Source organism: Papilio xuthus, unplaced genomic scaffold (assembly GCF_000836235.2).
Source record: "Papilio xuthus unplaced genomic scaffold, Pxut_1.1 DF826938.1, whole genome shotgun sequence".
In the NCBI taxonomy this organism is placed as follows: domain Eukaryota; kingdom Metazoa; phylum Arthropoda; class Insecta; order Lepidoptera; family Papilionidae; genus Papilio; species Papilio xuthus.
Genome location: NW_013531711.1, coordinates 707148 through 728315, shown reverse-complemented (window position 1 = coordinate 728315; position 21168 = coordinate 707148). Strand labels below are relative to the sequence as shown.

General features: G+C 35.4%; 1 protein-coding gene across 1 annotated transcript in view; it reads right to left on the bottom strand.

Annotated features, from left to right (window-relative positions):
* The window catches only part of LOC106121568 (acyl-CoA:lysophosphatidylglycerol acyltransferase 1-like), a 158229-nt gene that overhangs the window by 74895 nt on the left and 62166 nt on the right, over positions 1-21168 (bottom strand). The window contains exon 2 of the mRNA XM_013317280.1: positions 7197-7411. Within this exon, the coding sequence (XP_013172734.1) occupies positions 7197-7411 (215 nt within the window). The remainder of the gene's footprint in view (positions 1-7196; positions 7412-21168) is intronic.

Here is a 21168-nt window from a genome sequence, read left to right as displayed (position 1 = left end):
GCAAAAGTGTTCATTTTAATTCGAAAAGTCGTCGCCGCCGATGGTATTTCAAGAAACTCAATTACTGCGTCATCCTTAAAAATATAAATTTATCCGCAACGAAGACGAGATCTGTGGAGTTTCGGTATTTCGATGAAAGTTGTAGATTTACTTGAGATGATTTAGTTTAAATAGCTGAGCTTGGACGGTGTATCGAACCAAATTGTGCTGGACTTGACTCGTACAAAACTTTAAATTATTCTTATATAAAAAATAAGTTGATATAATAGAAAATAGAAATATGGTGCCGTTTTACTTAATTCCTGGTAGTCGAACTGCGGACGTGATGCCATAATATAAATGATAGTCATTTATTATTTTACGAAAAAGGTTTAAAAAAACATAATAGTGTTGTAAAAGTGTATAATAAAAACAGTGGTGAATTATCTAGAAAACACGATCACATACACACAATTTTCAGCTGTGAATACTAATAGCAAGAAAGAAATATAAATATTTTGATTAAAAATAACTTTATAAAGGCGTTTTTTTTATTAAGCTATTCCCCACACTCGGCGCGGCGTAATAGAATTTCGGAATTAGCTCCATTGTTGTTATGAAAGCGGGAGACGTGGACCCAGTCTCGAATTAAATCACTAATTGCTCGTTGAGACAACGAAATTTGTTTTCAGACAAGTTTAATGAAAGTGCCGTGCGATGTTTTCCCACGTAACGTGCGGGTTTTGACAGGAAATTAGCGTAATTGTACTTTAATGTGGCTTTCCGTAACATTCATTTTTAGGAAAACGAAGCTTATTAAATGGAATCTAAAAGCTATTATATAGAGTCGATAGATGGAATGTTTGAAGTTTGACAAACTCCAAAATTCAAATTTTAACAGTGATACCATCATGGCAACATGTGTTGAATTGGTCGACTCGCAACAGTATCACAATCACAAGTAAAACAAGCGTGAAGTGGAAGTAATTCTACGTATTTTTTAAAAGAGAAGGGGGCAAACGAGCAGCGAGAACACCGCTGTGTTTTACGTATTATGTTGATGAGTGTGGTGCAGGAAACCTTAGTCAATAGGCAGCGGTCTTTCGCTATTTCAGCAATTTCAGGTGGCCGCTTGCTCGTTTGCCACCTACTAATAGTTCAATAGTTAAGCAGTTCTTGCTATGTTTCGGCAATGAATACCCAAGGTGATTCTCATTTATATTGAATTGAAGATAATGTACTTATGTATGCAATAAATTATCATGTACCAAGAGAATTGTTATCCGTAGTACAATAGCGTTTAAAAAGGATGTGAACATTTGCCCTCCTTACGTTACCTAATTAGTATAATATTCCTTTTAAGATTGCCTGGCGGATGAATGGCTAACAACTGACAGGGCGACGGGTGCTTTGTACTTTTAAAATAAACAAGAAACATCCTTTGTTTTGTTTGAATTATATAATAGAAAATTTTATATAATTTTAGAATAGACGGCTTAATATCAACTTGGACTTTTTAATTAGAAAAAAATATTTGAAGTCTATGAAATTCAATTTTCTTTGGAGGTACAAAGTACTTTTCTTACAGTAACGTCAGGAATTCACTCTTTAGTTTGGATCGATTATAAAAATATAAATATTACGATTTTTATCAGTCCAATCTGTTACCACGCTGTTGCGAAGTTGTTAGGTTGGTATTAGATGTATTTTGACCTTGAAACCTTCAAATATGTATATTTACACACACATGCATATATGCACACATCCGTCAACACATGTTAATAATTAGTATACAACTCTGATTGTGAACAGCTGCTTACATTAAAGCGCTGCGTTTACGACTTGTTCAGGAAGTTTAGGAAATGTTACGGGTTCCGGGAGCACATTAGCAGCTTCATTAAATAATTAATGCAACTATCGAACTATTTTATGCTTATTTTAATTTAAAACGATATTTTTACTTTTTTGTACATTGTTAACATTCTACATTTCAAGATGGTCGCCTCTACTTTTTATATAATTTATTATAGTAATATTAAACTGGTTGCAAAAATTATAATTTAAATCAAAGAGACAATAACAGTGAGTTTCTGAGACCAAAAACTCCGTTTAAAACTTACTGATATCTTTATTTATTCAAAGATAATGACAAGGTAGGCGATATGATTTATACAGAGATCTTAGTCCTAGTTAGAGGCCTAAATTCCATGTTTATTTAATAAGTAAAGTATATTCATCTTACTAATATTATAAATGCGATTTTTAGTTGGATGTTTGTTAGAACGACTGCACAGATCTCTCTGAAATTTGGCATAGTCTGGAAGAACACAGGCTATTTATTAAGTTATTTTTTTAATCCCGCCCGGACCGAGTCACGGGCGATAGCTAGTACTTTAAATAAATAACCTAGAGTTTGGCAATGCATGTTATTGTGTACAATATACTAGTTTATTCGTACGTGCTGCAAGGAGAGCGGTCATTACTTCCTTTGGCGTTTTACCGCCCGGTTGTAAGGCGATGCTGGTTTATTGCATGTTCATAAACGAGCCGGGTTGTAAACTCGGGAGCCACGCCGCCTTTTACGGTGCAAGTTAAAAGCGGCTCAATTTCTTAAGGAACATATACCTCTAGTACAGTTGAATCTGTTAGAGCTTTAGGTAACATTTGAAATTGATGCAGCCAAACAAAAGACGATTCAAGCTTGAATTGCGATGTAATTTTTCTTATAAAATTAGTAAAACAAAAAACAAACCATGACATGTGTTCGCTAAAAGGTTATCTGTGGGTTTCTGAAAATCTCGTTTAAAACCTATTGTTATCTCTACTATGCCAAAGATAATGACAGGGATGACAATACGAAGATTTTGGTTTCAGAAATCGACGGTAAATAATAATATGTTAATTAGCCTTGTCAGCCAGTATTGTCAGCTTAGTGACACAAAATAAAGAAAAATAAAATAAACCGTACGGACAGTTACAATCTGTGATTACAATAAAATTATAAAATAAATAGACAAAAATTCTAATCTAGCGTCACGCCCACGTCCGTCGCTCACTCTATTTTTTTTTTTTAGTTTAATACAACTGATTTTCTTATCAAAGGGTATCCGGTATTGGTGTTGTCACAACTTGACTTCCGTGAGAAGAGATATGGGATAACGAACTTTTTTTAACGAAGCTTATTTTTTTTTGTTTTTTAGCCTCACAAATTTTCTTATTATACATATGTAGGACTTCGGTGATTAGCAGACGCAGAGAAAAATGTAAGGTGAGTACGCCTATGGCCTAGTGCTTCTAGGGACCTCAATAGGAATTTAACCTATAAAAATATTGTGCCAAAAAACAATAAGAGGTTAAAAAATGTAAATTACAATATTATGGATTATAACTCATAATACAAATAAAAGAAACATGTAGTAATTTAAGTTAAAAAGATATATCGCCTACATCAAATCCTGGAATTGCTCCGCAACTGGTGAGAAGTGATAAGGAATAACTTTTTGCAATGAAGCTAACATTCACCGTTTATCTCTTTTTAAAGACTTCTCGTAGGACAAACATAATACTTGTATAGTCGCTAATAAATTTTCTACTCATTAAATATATTTAGACGAAATCTAGATAGTGGGGTAGGGCACCTTCGAATTAATTAAAAAAACTTTTTTTCTTTTTGTAGTTTTAATTCTTTTTGAAATGGTATTCAATTATTCTGCCAAAAAGTGTTACTAAATTATAGTACATTTTACGAGTACTAGAAGATTACTTTCCAGTTCATTTGTTATTGTGTTTGTGGTAGACAAAAAGGATTCGTGATCCCGCAGAACATCTGGCGCGGTGTCGCCGCACGTCGCACGGAAGAGGATTTCAAGGGTCCCGGATTTATATCTCGCCAGTTAATTATTAACGGCAGTTTAAAACGTTTCAGCTCTCCCTCGCCTAATCTTCCATATCACGCTACCCTCGGCGAGACAGAGGGCGCGGAGAGAGGTTTGTCTACTTAATACTTTGTTTTTATTTCTATTGCAAACAGAATGAGGGTTGCAAGTTGCGTTTATATTTATACTAGGATCCTATTTGTTCTGCCTAGTCCCAGTTTTCTCATAAACAACCCAAATGAATGCACCAAATAACATAGTGTAACAAAGAAGAAAATAGTACGTTTTTTTATAACAGAAGGGGGCAAACAAGCAGCGGGAACACCGAGGTGTTCAACGACGCCCATGAACATCAGCAATACCAGAGGAACCGCAGATGCGTTGTCGGTCATTGAGGTGGTGATAAGCTCGCTTCTTGAAGGACCCTAAGTCGTAGCGTACTATCAAAAGTCTCTAAGTGTTCTTAGTACACTCGAACCTGGATAAGGGAGAAACCTCTATATGCGAGAAAAATATCACGGTCCTCTGGACTCTGATTTAACTTGTTTTTAATGTAGACATTGTATTTCTTGATCATAGTTAAAATAATGCAAAATAAAATTTGTAATGTCTTACACCTTTAAATAAATCATATTCATTTGATCACAGAGCCCTGAGTTCTTTTAAATTTTAATCAAAAGGGTTCATTTTTCATTCGTGTCAAAGTAGTTAACTAAAGTTAAACAAAAATTCTTGCTTTATATAATAACACATGTCTAACAGAGCAGAGACAATATCGTGACAAGACGAAACCGATTTCATAATTTATAACCAACGATTTTACGTTGCAGGTCTGAAGATCGACAGGGAACATGTATAAGAATCTTGCTTCATACTTGACCGTTAATATTCGAATAAGTTAGGCCATTAATTAAAAATAATCCTCTATATGCGGCAAAAGTCATTGGAAAATACTTAACGGTATCAAATGGCCATACACAAGCATAAAAAGTCAATGATAGCGACCCAGTTTGAATTTTTTAATCCCAACTAATTTAAAGTGGGCCAGCATCGGTGTAGCAAATTTTCGGTCGTTCAAATAAAACGCTGGAACATTTCCAGAACGTTACGTGATGTGTAAATGGACTTTTCGTATTCGCGGCGCATTAGTTTGTGAATCATGGTTGTGGAGAGTAATTTGCGAGCAAATCGCACCGAGGAGACATAAATACTGGCCGACTGCGCTCGCCGCTCCGCCGCTGATTTATAATGGAAAAAGAATTATTAACTGGTTATTTTCGGGCTAATTTCTGTTTGGAAACGTAACGCGGTTTAAATTGTCTCTACCATCCAAAAAAAAACGAGAATGCTAACTTAAAATGGAAACAGAATTCCTACAGCTATAACATTTTTATGACTATCAAAGAATTAAATATGTTTCCCGTTTAGGATATAATGTCACAAACTGATACTGGGATTTTCTGACAACCCTGGCTTTCTGAGACCAAAACCTATGTATGAAACATACTGTCATTTCTGTTCTGTCAAAGCCTTTGGTCTGGCAGTGATAACGATATGTTTTATACAAAGATTTGTCTTAGATACCGAGGGTAAGATTTATAAGTACAACTGGACATCTGGAAAGTCACATGACATTTCATTGGCGAGGAAATAAAGAAGCTCGTCTGTTCATGCATTATACCGAATGAAAATAAATCTAATATTGAAATGTAGGTTACACATGGGGATAATGAACGTCCAGATGTGAATAGTGATAGAGAATGGAAAGCGATATCAGCGTCGATAGCAGCGCGATGCATAAAATTATAATGATCGTGTGGCGAGCGCGCTGTCAACCCGTCAACTCATATCTAAGGCCATTGACACACTAGCGATTATTCATTGTATAACGATAGTAGAATATAGCATATAAACCATTTGGAATCAAAGAAAAATAAAGAAGTCTCAATTAGAGATCATAACATTCAGGAAAGGGGAATCTAGGCGTAAATAGACAGAAATTGTGCTTTAGATTTTTTCGATAAAGTTGGTTATACTGTAAACTTCGTAATATAGTTGTAAGGACATAAGGCATAATAAAATCTAAGTAGCCATTGTAATGGTTAACTTTATTCTTAATTTCTATAAATCCTATAAATTATAAATACAAGAGGCTTGAGCTTGGTGTGCATCCGTCATAACATAGCTATTGAACGCATTTCTTCCGTGAAATGCGGGTTTCGATGACATAATTGAATTATTCATTATCCATCAGAGTCCAGGCTGACGCTTGTACCGATAAATTGGTTAGCACAAAGTGAGCCTACCCGCGCTTGTAATTATGTAATAGCAATTCATTCATTTAACTTTTATTTTTAAAACCAGCGTTAACAAACATTTTTTTGGTAAAATTCACGATAAAATTAATCATGAAAGAGCTTCAATATAATTTTAATTGGTGACTTTTAAATTAACTAAATGCTGCCCCGAGACTTTTCAAGTCAAATCTACACTAAAAGACGATTCTAAGTATATCTGATAATTATAAAAATGGAGATTGTAAGAAAAGAAATGAAGGAAGAATTTAACAAAGAAAGTAAACTCCTTCACTCTAGGAGAGAGAGGGACGGAGAATGTAAGAAAGTTATCTCCAGCAACTCTAAGTAGATAAATACACCCAATAATGCAATTGATATTGAATATGCTGTTTCTATTTCCTTTAATTTTAAAGCCTTTGAACCGGGCAATTCATTAACGGCCGGGTACAACCGGGTATAGCCGGGTGTCCGGGCCACAAATATCGAAACTATTATGACCCGGGCCGCGCCCCGGCAATTATTGCCCGGTGCTGCTATTGTTTTATGGTATTTTCAATTGGACACTAAAATTGGCCGGAGCTTATCGAGAGCTGCAGGTACCGACAATTAATATTTGAATGTGTGTCGGTACTTCCTTTTAATTGCCTTTTAACTAGATGTAGTCTGTTACTATAATGTCTCTTATGTTAGTTTAATTATAGTAAACTGTAGAATTAGATATTTCATTGAACATTGCAGTAGATACTAAAATTAATATACCTTAAAGTATTTGAAAACGTTACATGTCTAATTATGAAGAAAATTCAAGTTAAAATAGCACCGTCTCAGTGATTGATAAATGGCTGTTAATCAATTTTTGTACAATACACAAATATTCTAAGACAACAAATATAGGAAAAACATGATATACGTTGTTTCCCAAACAAAACTTATACTCCTTGCTTAAAGGTCGACAACGCATGTGAAGTTCCTCTGATGTTGCGGGTGTTTATAAGCGTCCCTTTACCCACATCTCTAAGTATATCGCAAATGTATTCCTACTCACCGCTTGTATGAAGAAATCTTTGTGCAAGACGCTGACGATGCCAAAGTTGGTAAATTTGAAGACCCTGTCCATGATCCACATGAGATTCGCGAGGACGCCAGGGCGCGGGTTCCACGCCGCCATCAGGATTGGCACGTCCGCGGTGCTCTGGTGGTTGGATAGCACCAATGTGCGCCGATTGGAGCATGCTGCGGGGTCGTCGCCACTTTCTAGCACTGAGGACAAGTTATATAATTAAATCTAAGCATTCTTATATAACATTTGTAAGAAACAGGAATCTTTACGTTCTGTTCTAGGCTCTCAAAGTTCCCGATATTTGCAGCAATTGTGATAAAAATTCCATTTCTTACGAACATTATATCAGTAAAAGTACTAAAGTTTTAAAATATATCCGTAAATTAAGATAAATTATATAACTAACCCATTGAATTAATACAGTAAGAAATAATTTGGAAATCAATTGGGTCAAAATCAATTTAATTTCAGATGGATCGAAGACAAAGTGATGACTTCAGGATGTCAGACTGCGATTCATTACGAAGATCCTAAGGAAAATACTAAAGATCTGAATCCAGTAAAAGACTAACTTCCTTATCAATGCAATATTAAACCAACATTACAGTTTCCCCGTGCAGACCATTTTATGATTTCTTTTAAATAAAATTGTATGAAAATAACCGATGTTTATTTCCCCCGGAGCGCAATGTTCATAAAAAATAGCGATGCACTACATAATTTCACAATAGGGAGTAAACAACATTACCGATACGGGCATTTTCTTTTGAAACGACTCGAGGATTCAGGTTCATTCAAATGCAGAAGCGACGTACGAGTATAGAGCGCAGCTAAAACGATTAGAGTGCCAGTCCAACTAGGTTGACCATGGCTTTCCTGTATAGTATTTTATTCCCGTATATTTTCATAAAATTATTTCATAGTGTATTTTTCTTGTCATTATCAGTTTAAAATCTTCCATTTTTACTGTAATGTAATTTTTATTACTATTTTCTTACAATCAAAAGCTTTTATTGTCTATATTATTGGCGGACGACGCAAAAGACATATGAACTTTTATAAGTGAAAATCTCCTAAAGGGCCTATGTGGAATAGGTATGTACGTAGTCTTCTGAAGCAGTTGCAAGCAGGTAAAAAAGATACTTGTCGGACATATTTACTTGTTATATTTAAAGAAAATATTATTTTATTGGTATCCTATTGAAAAATTTTATATCATGGTCACCATACTGTGGATCCGGAAGAGTATTGTTTGTATTGCTCGCGTAAATACGAAGTTCAGTGAAATATTTATTTGCGCGGCGACCGTCCGGAGTCCTCCCGCTTCCCCCGCGCACCACCGCACACCTCACACCCCCTGTTTGCCGAACGTGACGCGCCGCCCGGAAATGGGTTCCGAACGATGTCTTGCGAATTTCATGGAAAAACGTACTCATCGAGACGGTCTAATATCTTCGATCAATGTTGAATAGACTCAGCTATGTTGAGAAAGGCACTGCCGACTACATAGGCGATACGATGTTGAGAATCTTTCGAATATATTCCCACGGCTCCGAAACTACTAAAGGGGACAATCTAAAATAATCTAAGCTCTGCTACGATTATTCGATTAAGGTTTATCATTTGAATTCTAACAAATTATATTTATCAGCCTTTAAAATAACACTGCAGTGCATAGACCTCTACAAAGTAAAATTATTGTCTAAGCGTAATTCGATGACATTACGTTAGATGGCGCCAATAAAAAAGAAAAAGATACTGGCACGTAGTGGAAGAGTGTATTGCTTTTATTTGAACAATTATCATACTCCTTTCTAAACTTACTGGGCACTATCATTTATATTACTAATAAATTTCGATTAATTCATAAATACTATAATGTTTTTATTACTAGAATGTATAACAAAGTTTGTAGAAAATAAGTAATAAGAAATGCTCTCTAATAAATACACAAAAAGATGTAAATTTATCGGCACAATATAATCTGGCTGGATTAAAGAGAACACTAAATAATAAAAAACAAAAACCACCTTAACCGTATACTCATGTTCAATTTAAAAATCAACAAAAATAGAGAATTCTATTTAAATTTACATAACATAAAGGAGAAAAAACGATGATTTCGACTCAAAATATATAACGTAGAGTATTAAGATTCAGAGTTACAATCTATCTGCTTAAACTCCGCTCCCTCGACCTGCCTAAATAAATAGAGCGTACTTCCATCAACTGTAGAGTAGATAACATCTCGGCAAATTGCGAATTTAAATGTCGTCTAGTTTATTGATACCTAGCAGCTTTTTTAAACATCCTTTCAAATCGAATAAAATCAAAGCTTCGAATCGGTATTTTTAGTTATTATTTATAAAGAAACTCATCATCATCAACCTGCCCTTATCCCTATCGAGGGTCGGCACAGTATGTACTACTCCTCCATACATCTCAATCAGCCGTTATATCCGAGTCTTCCCCCTTCTTACGCATATCCTCTTTCACACAGTCATTCCATACTTTTTTTGGTCTTCCCCTACCCTTGTAGCCATCCACATTCAATCTCATTACTTTTTTGCTTATATTATCATCATCCCTCCTCATAACATGTCCAAACCACGCTAATCTTTTACTCCTCAATTTCTCGATCACTGGCGCTACTTATAAAGAAACTAAAATTCATATTATGTGTACTTCTAAATAATTATTATGTTTATGCATTTACCAAACCAAAATTAAATATGCAATAAAACATTGTAATAAGATTTAGCGGAGCGAGCGGGCACTTTTATTAAGGCTCGGCTGAATTTTACGATTCATCGTGTTATGACGTCACTGAATACAACACTCGGAAACTGTTAGTTTAGTGTACTACTACATAAGCATAATGTAAATAACACCGCAATAAATCTATGAACAGGCCAGAAATGATAGCTATAAACCATTATTCTACCGAAAAGAGATTCTAAAAATATTCTAGATTAATATGTTAATACTAAAAGACATAATATTACGCTAATTACTAGTCAGAAAATATGTCTTAACGAGAAATATTTTACTATTAAAAGAATTCAAAGCGAAGCTTTTTTCAATATAGCAATATTAATCCCCGCGGTGGAAACACCGGCAACTCAGAGGTGGGGTGGCGAGGAGACGGTAAAAGAAAACTCTTCATTAAATCCCTTTATTAGCTCGTAATACTACGAAAGGGACGGCACCATGCAACAAGGAGCAAGAAAACGACCGAACGCATTTTATGTCTTCACCTAAATTAAATAAACAAAATTAATTTAATACAAGCCACAGAAGTATAATATTTAAAAGTTAGGATACTATTATGCCAATAATGCATCAATTAACTTCAAATTCAAAGATCGCATTTTTGACTCTAACGAATTTGAATTCTACAAAATAATTCAATTAGTAGATTTTACGAGTCACGTGAAGTGAAGAAAACAAAATCATATTTATATATCAGAATTATTCCTTATTAATATAAATATTTGCGACCCTCCATTTACGCTACAGCGAAGGTAATATTGACCGTTTACGTTAACATATGCCATATCCATATTATAGCTCTTGTCCCGTCCCTCGGGCGTTCGCGTAATTACCAAGGAACGAAACGGGGCTTTCATAACTGTCGTGACGATGCGAATTTTTTGCTCAAAGCAGTTAGAGCATATGAAATTGATGGCGAAAGTAATGTTAATCACTCTCACCTGACAGCTACGTCGAAACGGGAGCGTTATTTGCCGAATATATTGTCTAATATAATTGGAAGTGTTCACGTAATGACGGCGTGCTTTATGATTGCCTTTTATTATCTCTTCTAAATATACATCGTTTGGTTTCTTAGAAAATCAGTGTAAAACATATAATCATTTTAAAACGCATATTTTGGTTTCGGAAACTCACAGTTATACGAACATGTTAAACCATTAAGCGGACTGAAGATATTCATTACAATTAGGATCGGAAAATTTAATTAAAATATAACAGGATAAATACAGCTTTGTTTCTCACAGTTCCGTCAACGAAATGCAACCTTTAATTTTAAGACAGCGCTGTTAGATAATTAGGAGTATCATGTCACGCTCAGATTTAAGTGCTTAGGGCGGATAGAATTCGATCCCGCTAAAATATCTGTTACTTTGTTAATTTACATCAATAATAGTATTTGGGTAATTCTTTTTACAAGAAAAGTAATAGTTAAATGAAAAGTTTATATTTAATAAAACTTTCGATGACAGGATTAATTTGGAAATGAAATGTTAAGCGAATGTTCTAAAACACTGGCCACTTAACCATTATAGAAAGCTGAGAAGGAATGTAAATCTTCCCGTTTTATTAAAAAAAATGTACATCAACTAATGCAAGTAAATTATACCTTTTATGTTATTGATATTATAAATTCAAATTTAATGTATAGATGGATGGATGAATAAATAAGCTACTAATTAAGTTTTTTAATCCGCACAGACAGAGTCGCGGGGAACATTTAGTATGTACACAAATCTAATAAGATTGTCAAAGACAATATACCCGTACACCCTGTCAATATAATTAGAGCTATCCGATTTCATTACTACAGTGAAGCAGTGATAACAGGTCAAGGCAAAGCCCACGCTGCGTCGCCCGGGGTACTCAGCAGGGGGCGCTCTCTTCAATTACCAGAAACGCGTTAGATTGGAAAGATTTCCTTCATTCACGCTTATTACTTTGATACAGTCACATAAAAGAGACACCCTTGTAGCTATATTAAATGGACTTTGATTAATCACGCGTGATAATTGTGACAATTTTTTGACAAATATTTCTATATATGAAATTATAATTTCAAACTCCAGGCATTTTATAAGAAAACTAGATGTCGCCTGCGACTCCGTCTGCGCGGGATTGAATTAAAGATAGTAGCCGATTCTCAGAACTATTGAATATGCATATAAAATTTCTCAAAAATCTGTCAAACCGTTTCGGAGGAGTATCGTAACTAATATTGTTACACGAGAATTTTTTACATACAATCATCTTAAATTAGATTAGTAGGAAAAATACTATTTAATAGATTACTAAAAATATCTAGTAACCTGAAATATTCCAATAAAAATGTAACTGCAAAATATAACTATATTTAGTACAATCGTATAAATATGGATGGTATAATGCAATATGTGTTAATTTATTCATTGCGACTGCACAAAGTTCGCAAATGTAACTAAGACCGTTTAATTTATTTGTAAGCACTCGCGTCGTAACATTCGCCACCAAACAACTGAAGGTCGTTGTATACTAACGTACAAACTTAGTACAGTAACCACGATACACTGTTTGAAACGGGATAATTAGGACAAAATATTTTTTTAAATAAAAGATACGCATTCTTCTGATATGTATCTGTATCTTACTAATATTATAAATGCGAAAGTTTGGACGGATGGATGGATGATTGTTACAAAGGTATTTTCTGCGCGCCACAACAGATATTTATTGAATTTTGCAGAACATAGTCTGGAAGAACACATAGGCTACTATTTTTTTTTTAATTCCGCACAAACGGAATCGCGGGCGACAGCTAGTTTTGGCATATTCGTGCTAGTCCCACAGGTCAGTCCTAACTTTTACAAAAGTATGTGGACTACAGCAATTCACGTCACGTACCAGCGTGCAATAATGTTCACTGTGGAGTAGTGACATCTAGCGGCCAACGGTTGCAACGTGCTCACCTACATAGCCAATAAACAGACTTACCACTATACTTGATGATATGGCATGACACATAAACGCTTATTACAAAACCAGCTGTCGCAGAATTTAAAAAAAAACCTTGTATAGTAGCCTAAGGGTTCTTTCAGACCATATTCTACATCTATGGAAACTTCTGGATTTACCTCCTAACAAAAATCCATCCATCCATCCAAACATTTTCATTTAAAATATTAGTAAGATTTGATTGAAGCTTAGATGATTGTTAGAAGAACTCAAAACGGCTAATTATTACCTTTTTTAATTCCGCGCGGACAAAGTCCCGGGCGAGAGATTAGTAAGACAGAATTTCTGAAGTTTTCTTATTTTATTTAAGGAACAATTATGTATATCAGCACCAAACCATATTTATTTCTTCAATTAATATGGTGCTAAAAGTTTAATAACACGACCCGATTCCCACGAATTTAGTCACGTCTGCGAATGCCGAGACACACCTGACCGCATCGGAATGGACTCCACAGGGCTTGTTGATAAACATACCTTATACGTTGACTTTATTAAGGAAGCTAGGAATATATTGGTACTAAAACATTGCTATAAAAGCAAGCTCAAATTACATCATCATCAAAGTTATTCCAACGACATATGAACTCCTTCCACGGGCAATAAAAAAAATAGTAGGCTATGTGATCTTCCAGACTACGTTCTACATCGATGCCAAATTTCAAAAAGATCCATGTAACAGTTCTGGAGACACCTTCAAACAACATCCAATCCAACATTCGCATTTACAATATTATTAAGAAGTAAGAAATTATCGTATTTATAGGATTACTAGCTGTCGCCCGCGACTCCGTCCGCGCGGGATTAAAAATAGATGTTGGCAGATTGTCAGACCTACTCAATATGCTCACAAAATTTCATGAGAATCGGTCAAGCCGTTTCGGAGGAGTAACGATAATTTTAAATACATATAAGATTATTATGAATATTAAATTTTTACTTTTGTTTTAGATTACCTCCAGTAACTGTCCATAGACATTTGCATCAAGTTATTAATTTGTCTAATTAACCGCATTGAAATGTTAATACCTACTTAGACAGTCCCTTAGTATGATTACACATTTATTTTACATAAAAGGAACACCATTTATAATGATACTACTACGAGCTGTAAAACATATATAAAATAAATCAAATGATAAAGTAAAAGTTGCATTTCAATACCCGTTAAGCTAATTCCTTAAGATATCGTAAGGATTTCGATAACGTCCGTTGCTAGGCGATGCTAATGAGATGCGTCTTGCATCCGAGACGCGAGCAAATTGCATGCAAATCGCACCAGAGGGCGCGCACATCGCACGTCGACACTGAATTAATGCTTGAGCTATTAGTGAGAGTGAATCATTTGCTATTACGATATTTAATAATCAACTTGAAGTAATCTTGGTATTTCAACATTGTGTTTATTGGACTGGATACAAAAATCGCTAAAAAAAAAAGGTTCACCCGGTGAAATACCACGACCACATAGAAGACAGGTGTAAAGTGGAAGCATTTCCGCGTTTCGTCTGATGAGTGTGCGTCCCGGAGGCCTAATTCAGTCCTCTTTTCTACCTACCTTTTTGTTATAAGAAAAGGATGGGAAGTAGAAGTGGACTTTCCGGATGAGAGGATGCACGAAAAGGGAATATATTTTCTTTCTTTGAATCCTCTATGCAATTGCGTATGTCTATGGGCAACGGTCACTTCGCTATTTCTGCGATTTCAGGTGGCCGCTCGCTCGTTTGCCATCTTATGATATAAAAAAAAAACCTATTCTCATAGCGTACGTAACAAGATTTTTGTATAATCATACAACATAGAGCATCTTGTTCGCAGTATGATAATAAAAAAGGCGTTTCTCCTTAATAATTCTTAGCAGAAATAATTTTCCATTCCACGCAAACCTTAATTCTTTAAGCCCAATTATCGCCATCTCATTTACTTCGTAAAAATACGCTTCATCTCAGAGACTCTTAGAACAGCTAGTTAAAGAGGGGGGTAAAACGAAAAAAAAAATACATTTCCACTAAGAAGTTCAGCTCAAAAGAAAATATCTCGGGCGCAACCTCTTTGTATGTCAGAAATAAGACTCCCTTTGAATGCGCAATGTACCTACGGGGGAATTTAATTATAAGAAATGCTCCGAAGACTTTTTTCCGCGGCTTAAGAACGCTACGGAAGTACTGACGACAGCTTTGATGGCAGATGCTTTGTTGTACCTGAATCTAATAGCTATTGAATTTTATAGTATTACTCAATATACCAATGTCTTTGTACGTAAAATAATGAAAATCAATGTATACTTATCTCATTTTATATCACTTCTCATGACATTTTTATACCTTTTTTAATAAATAATTCTATTATTTTGAATTTTATTAATATTCCGGTATATGTAATAAGATACTAGCCATGGTCCGTGACTTTTTTTATAACAGAAGGGGGCAAACGAGCAGCGGGAACACCGAGGTGTTCAACGACGCCCATGGACATCAGCAATACCAGAGGAACCGCAGATGCGTTGCCGGCCTTTGAGATGGCGATACGCTCGTGACTTCGGCAGTGCAGTAAAAAAATCTTACCTAACCTTTAATATGTCAGTGTGCATCAGCTATCTTCCCGTCTAAGTCCCCTCAAAATCGGTCCAGCCGTTCCGGAGATTACCCGGAACTAACGAGGCTTTGCGGACAGAGACAACAATTTTAAATTTGGTTTTTCGTAATCAGCTACGGAAAATCAAGTGTACGAAATATAATTTTACTAAAGCGTACAATATAAATAAAGGTCTTCAAATAAGGACACATTTGCATAAAGCTTGTTAGATTTCAAGCTACTACTTTTAGATATATGTATTAAAATATACGAGTGAGAGACAGTTACAGTCAGTATGTAATTTCGTTCGCAATTGGCTATTCAAAGCGGCTCATTATATAGTTCAAATATATTTATTCAAATCATCGGTAAACATTCGACGGTGATTGCCAAAAATCAGCTGAGAGCTCTCCTCGGGATGCTCCCAGTTTAAATATTGATCAACCCTCCAATCAACTCCCGAATGTAGTCCAAATAGCGCACCAAACGCTTTTGTTGGTGGACTAGTGAACGCCCGCGACTCTGTATTTATTTATCACATTAACAGAATTGAAAAAACTAATTATACTCATACACTTTGTATTTAATTTAAAATTATTGAAATAAATGTTCATACATGGTTAGTTATGGTTAATCCTACTCAGAATGACTATAGTCTAAAAGCAACACTTAGATTCGTTTGGGTATTTTAAAAGTCGCATTGTCTTGTTTTCTTACACTATATCTGTATTAAAGGATTCCATGAATGATGGTTTAAGGTCTCTGAGTGCGGTAACTAAAGGCTGGTACACAACTAAGGTAAATAGTTTTGCTAAGTCGAGTGTCGTAATATAATAATAGAGTTACAAAATAAGCGAGATTTAGACGGCACATTAAGGATACGGCAGACAATGTAGCACAACGTTCAATTCAATCGGCAAACGCTATTATACATCGAGCACCTCGTTAAAACCCTATCCAAAGTGCTAAAACCTCTCTAAGCATTCGCTCCCATTCAAACAATCCACTAAATTCAAACACTTCAACACTTTAAGAGTATTACAACACTCCAGGATTCACCCCCAACTTTACATCAATAGAACCTTGTATATACATTGCGTATGTGTGAACACAACATTACCGTGGTTATAAATAATTCAGTACAAATCACTAAAATTGTAGGCCTCTAAGTTTCCAAACCTCAACTGTCAACACGTTGTAATATGATCTTTAATCATATTAGTTTAAAGTTCATATTGCATTAGTGCCGTCGGCCAGGAGCGCTCAACCCAATTAAATCAACTCCATATACGGTGAACACCGGCGCCATCTTTAAAAGCGAACTATGATCGGAGCTGTTCAAAATGCAGGTATGTTTATTGGTTATTGTTAAATTGTTACGACGCTATTATTATTCAATAGACGTCATTAAAGTGTTCAAAAGTTATTACATGCTTTGAATCTAACTTATCAGTATCTTTTTAAAAATATATTCTAATTCTTTAAACCATGAATCCTTTATACTTGAAATTTTATTGACAGTGGTCCAATGCCAAAAAATGTATTCAAACATATTGTGGTCTTTGTTCTTCCAAGGAAAATTAAAATAGAACATAACACAATTTTACAATGATGCAACTACAAAAATACAAGCTAAACTTCACCTTTTTTCTCCTAGATAAGGAAAGACGAACGTTTATCAACGTGACAATTTTCTAAAATAATGTTTGATGAGGTAGACGTGCCATCAAATGATTTTGACTTTCTGGTTATTGGAAACACTCCGTAATGGTATCAATCGCATTAGCTATTCATATTAATACTTTTTCGTAATGCGTACGTAATTTTGTGATCAAAGATCTGCCTAAAATATTGTGTCGCGTACCATAGTTAGCCATCCCTGAACGAACGCCATCACTTTATCTAATTGTTGCTACATTCATATTCCAAGAAATAGTAGTATAGGAGTATCGATCTTTAATTTACCCGACGAAGTAAGATCGATTCTGGCGACCTAACCAAACCAAATCAGTACTCCGCCGCCCGCACCCCGCGCCTGCCAATATATTTCTGTGGACAGAGCAGACGACTGTTTGCCTTCCCTGCCCTTTTGTATTCATGAAGAGCGCCGCATAAAAAACTCTTCGGGAGCTACTAAATCAGTTTCCCGGTTAAGAACTCAAATAACTCGAGGTCAGAGGTTATTCATTTGAATGTACGTGATTCCAATTTACTAAAATTTCAAATATTTATCGATGGAATTATTTATACAAGTGCAGTCGCAACTTGTCACCAGATTTTTAAAAAATTGGTCAGATGCATTATAAAAGAAAAAACAGCTGAAGTAGATGCGATACTAATCAAGATTTATCAAGAAGGAATTTAAAAATGTTAAAAGTTATCATGAACTGGCAAATCAAAACCAAACACATAAAAAAAATTAAATAATTACCTCTCCGAAGTTTCCGCACAATCATCTACTACAAGGTTCATCCAGATAGACGTAAAAATTAAGATAACTTACTTTTACACGCATACAATATTAAAATGGTGTGCAAAACAAGACACTATACAGAGGCAATTTTCATTTGATTAAAATCTCATAGGATATTTTCCCACGCAACTATTTAACACGGTGTGGGAGGTCGCCGGAGGACCAAACGAACGTATCCTGTTTACGCCAATTGCTTAATTGTGTTTGAACCTTACGCTGGACGATGGCCTATTTATTACATTGCTCTGACATGAATATGTAGGTGCCTGATAACCTGCAGTTTACTGCTCTACTAGAATTGGTCTATTTTATTTTTCAATCTAACTAACCTGGTAAATGTTAAAAATATATCTGAATATCCCTAAATTCCTTTCTCCCGTTACAAATTTTTACTCGTACTAATATTACAATACGTATACATGAAAGTAAATAATACTCCGAATGAATTGTCACAATATCAACAATCTGTGACTTCAAGTCTAGTAAGCGGAATAGAACAGCAGTTCCAACAATTAAGCTCAGTTGGCTTATGTCCCGATAGACGCTGGCTGCAATCAAGCAGTTTGTCCACCGCTGGGCGGAGGGAAGCCGCCTGCTCAGTTAATCTGATTAGAGCATACGGGCGCGGTCATGACCTCGCCTAACTGACGGAATCTCGTGCGGCCGCAATACAGCGAGGTACACAACTATGCATACACTATCCCCACGCTACGGACATTTAATCAGTACGGTTCATAAAACTAAACTATGATGGAATTAACCATCTCCGAGCAAATCATGTTGAGGACTTCTTTTCATTTTAATGGAAAAGATTCCAAACAAAAATTTATATGGTCACGTTAGAACCTTTGTAGCAATGTTCGAGACAAGACGAATTTAGCAGAAGTCAAATTTTACAAGGATAGTAATCATACGATTACGATAGATACGTTAACGATAGATCAGAATAAAAGTTTGGAATACAAATCGTCTTTAGATTCAAAAGCAAATGCCATCTGGAAATCCGTAACCCGCTTTAAACAAAACAATCCAATAAATTTCTAAGTACATAACGCCTGTCAACGCGTGTACAATACTCGGGCCCACAGAAACAAACGCACCTTGAACAGCGGAGACGCGTAAACTGTCCCCATTCGTTATTAAATTGGTATTCTCAGTGTCCACCCACTTGGAGATAAATGGGATGAGGACAATGACAATAAAATATAGTACATCCGGAATGCATGCGAGTTATTTATATATAAGGACAACAGTGTATAAAAACCATAGGTAAATATGAAAGATTGAACGACACTATTATGATATCTAATGACATTAATAAAGTTCTTCTTCTTCGTATTCTTCATTACTGAAGGTCGTGCTTGTCTTGATATGCTTTAACGGTTGCGTCGACCAGCTGCGTCCACGCCGTCCTGTCTTCGGTTTGCCTCAGGGCAGTCGTGATATAGATATTCAATAATGAAGTTACTGGATACCAAATCGAATTAGAAAACGCTAAAAGACATTAACAATATGGTAAAGTATATTCCAGAGATGCAATTAACAAAGTTAAAGGTAATAAAAAAAGATTTTGCATTTTATTATTTCACTCGATAAAAATGAACCTTTTAAAGAGTGAAATTCTCAATAACCGCTTACCCTGATAACAAAAGGCTCATTCTAATATGTCAGTTTGTTTGTCCTTTGCTTTGTCAACTTGCACGATTAAAGCAAAACGTTCAGACAATTGCTATTGCTATTTCACCTATATCACAGTATTACGACAAAGTCCTACGTAATTCTACGCGATTTTTTTATTTCAGTGCATTGAAAGATATAAAATTACCTTTGTAAAATTGAGTAACATGTTTCATAAGACCAACTTCAACAAAACAAAGAAATGCTTCTGTATTATTTGTTGTTCACTTTGTAAAATAATATAAATGTCTTAACGCAATGACAATCATAACATAAAAAGAACATACAAAATGGACAAAAAGTCGAGTATGGTATCAAAGAGATATCGCGTATTTGCAGTTATCATTACAGCTTTATCTAAACCCCTATAAAAAAAACTTCTTTCGCAATCAACTAATAAACATTGAACAAAAAAAAGAGTATATCCTAAACGCAAAGGGTCATTGAATCAATTTCTCGGTCCGCCTTCAGTCGTAATTAACTTGAACTCGCAACGGAAACCAATCGTTAAGCCATTAACGTATCGCCTCGATACGATGCATTGCTTCCTCGGACTTACATCGGTTCTGCAACTCAAGAGTGGTCATTATCAAATGCTTCTTTGTTTTCCTTTTAAGTGTTTGAAAAATTAACAACTTTTTAAAATTAATAATTGCATTACTGAGTTGATGGAATCTAGAAACCTTGGATAATGCGAGGGCCAGCGTCAGAAAGACAAGAGCATAAGATGTGCCATCCTACCATCATATAAGATAGTTCACAATTAGCTTAGTTTTTTCCTACGTCTTTGCAAATATGAAAATGTTCGTTGCGTTGTTACTAAACAAACTATCTGAAAGAGACATAAATTGATCAGAGCTGAGAACAATGAGAGGCGAGACATCACGTTTTCCGTTCCAATGCTGTTGGCGGATGCAAACTGAATTTCGCGAACCGCGCCGCAGCCGCAACCGAGGCGCAATCGAATTTGCCCCGGCTCAGGGAAAACTGGGGCAGTGCATTGTGTCCCAGTTGGTTTATTAACGTGCGCAAAGCGTGTTTGTTACCGTTCGTTACTGTACCTTTACGGTAATATGATTTTCTATTAGCTCCATGTTTATTGTATGTGATATTTTAGCTTATAAATCTGTAATCTGTATGAACACTTAATTTATGTTGCATAGTTCAATGATTCACAATTTACCATTTAGCAATTCGATTACCAAGCCTGGAACCGTATATGTGGTCACATACTCGCCATATTATTGTGTGAGGCTTTATCATGATTAAGAACATTGAATATTATTACTTTTACCTTTTCTAACAAAATATTCCAAGTGATTTTGGACATTATTACCACCATGTGAAAACATCACCACCTCCGTGTAGTTGATTTTAAGGAAAATTTAGTGTTTACAACTCCGAATTTGTAATTCCGGTTTTCGATGTGTTAGTGCTTGCATAAGAAGCCGGTTACCTGCAGTGGTCGGG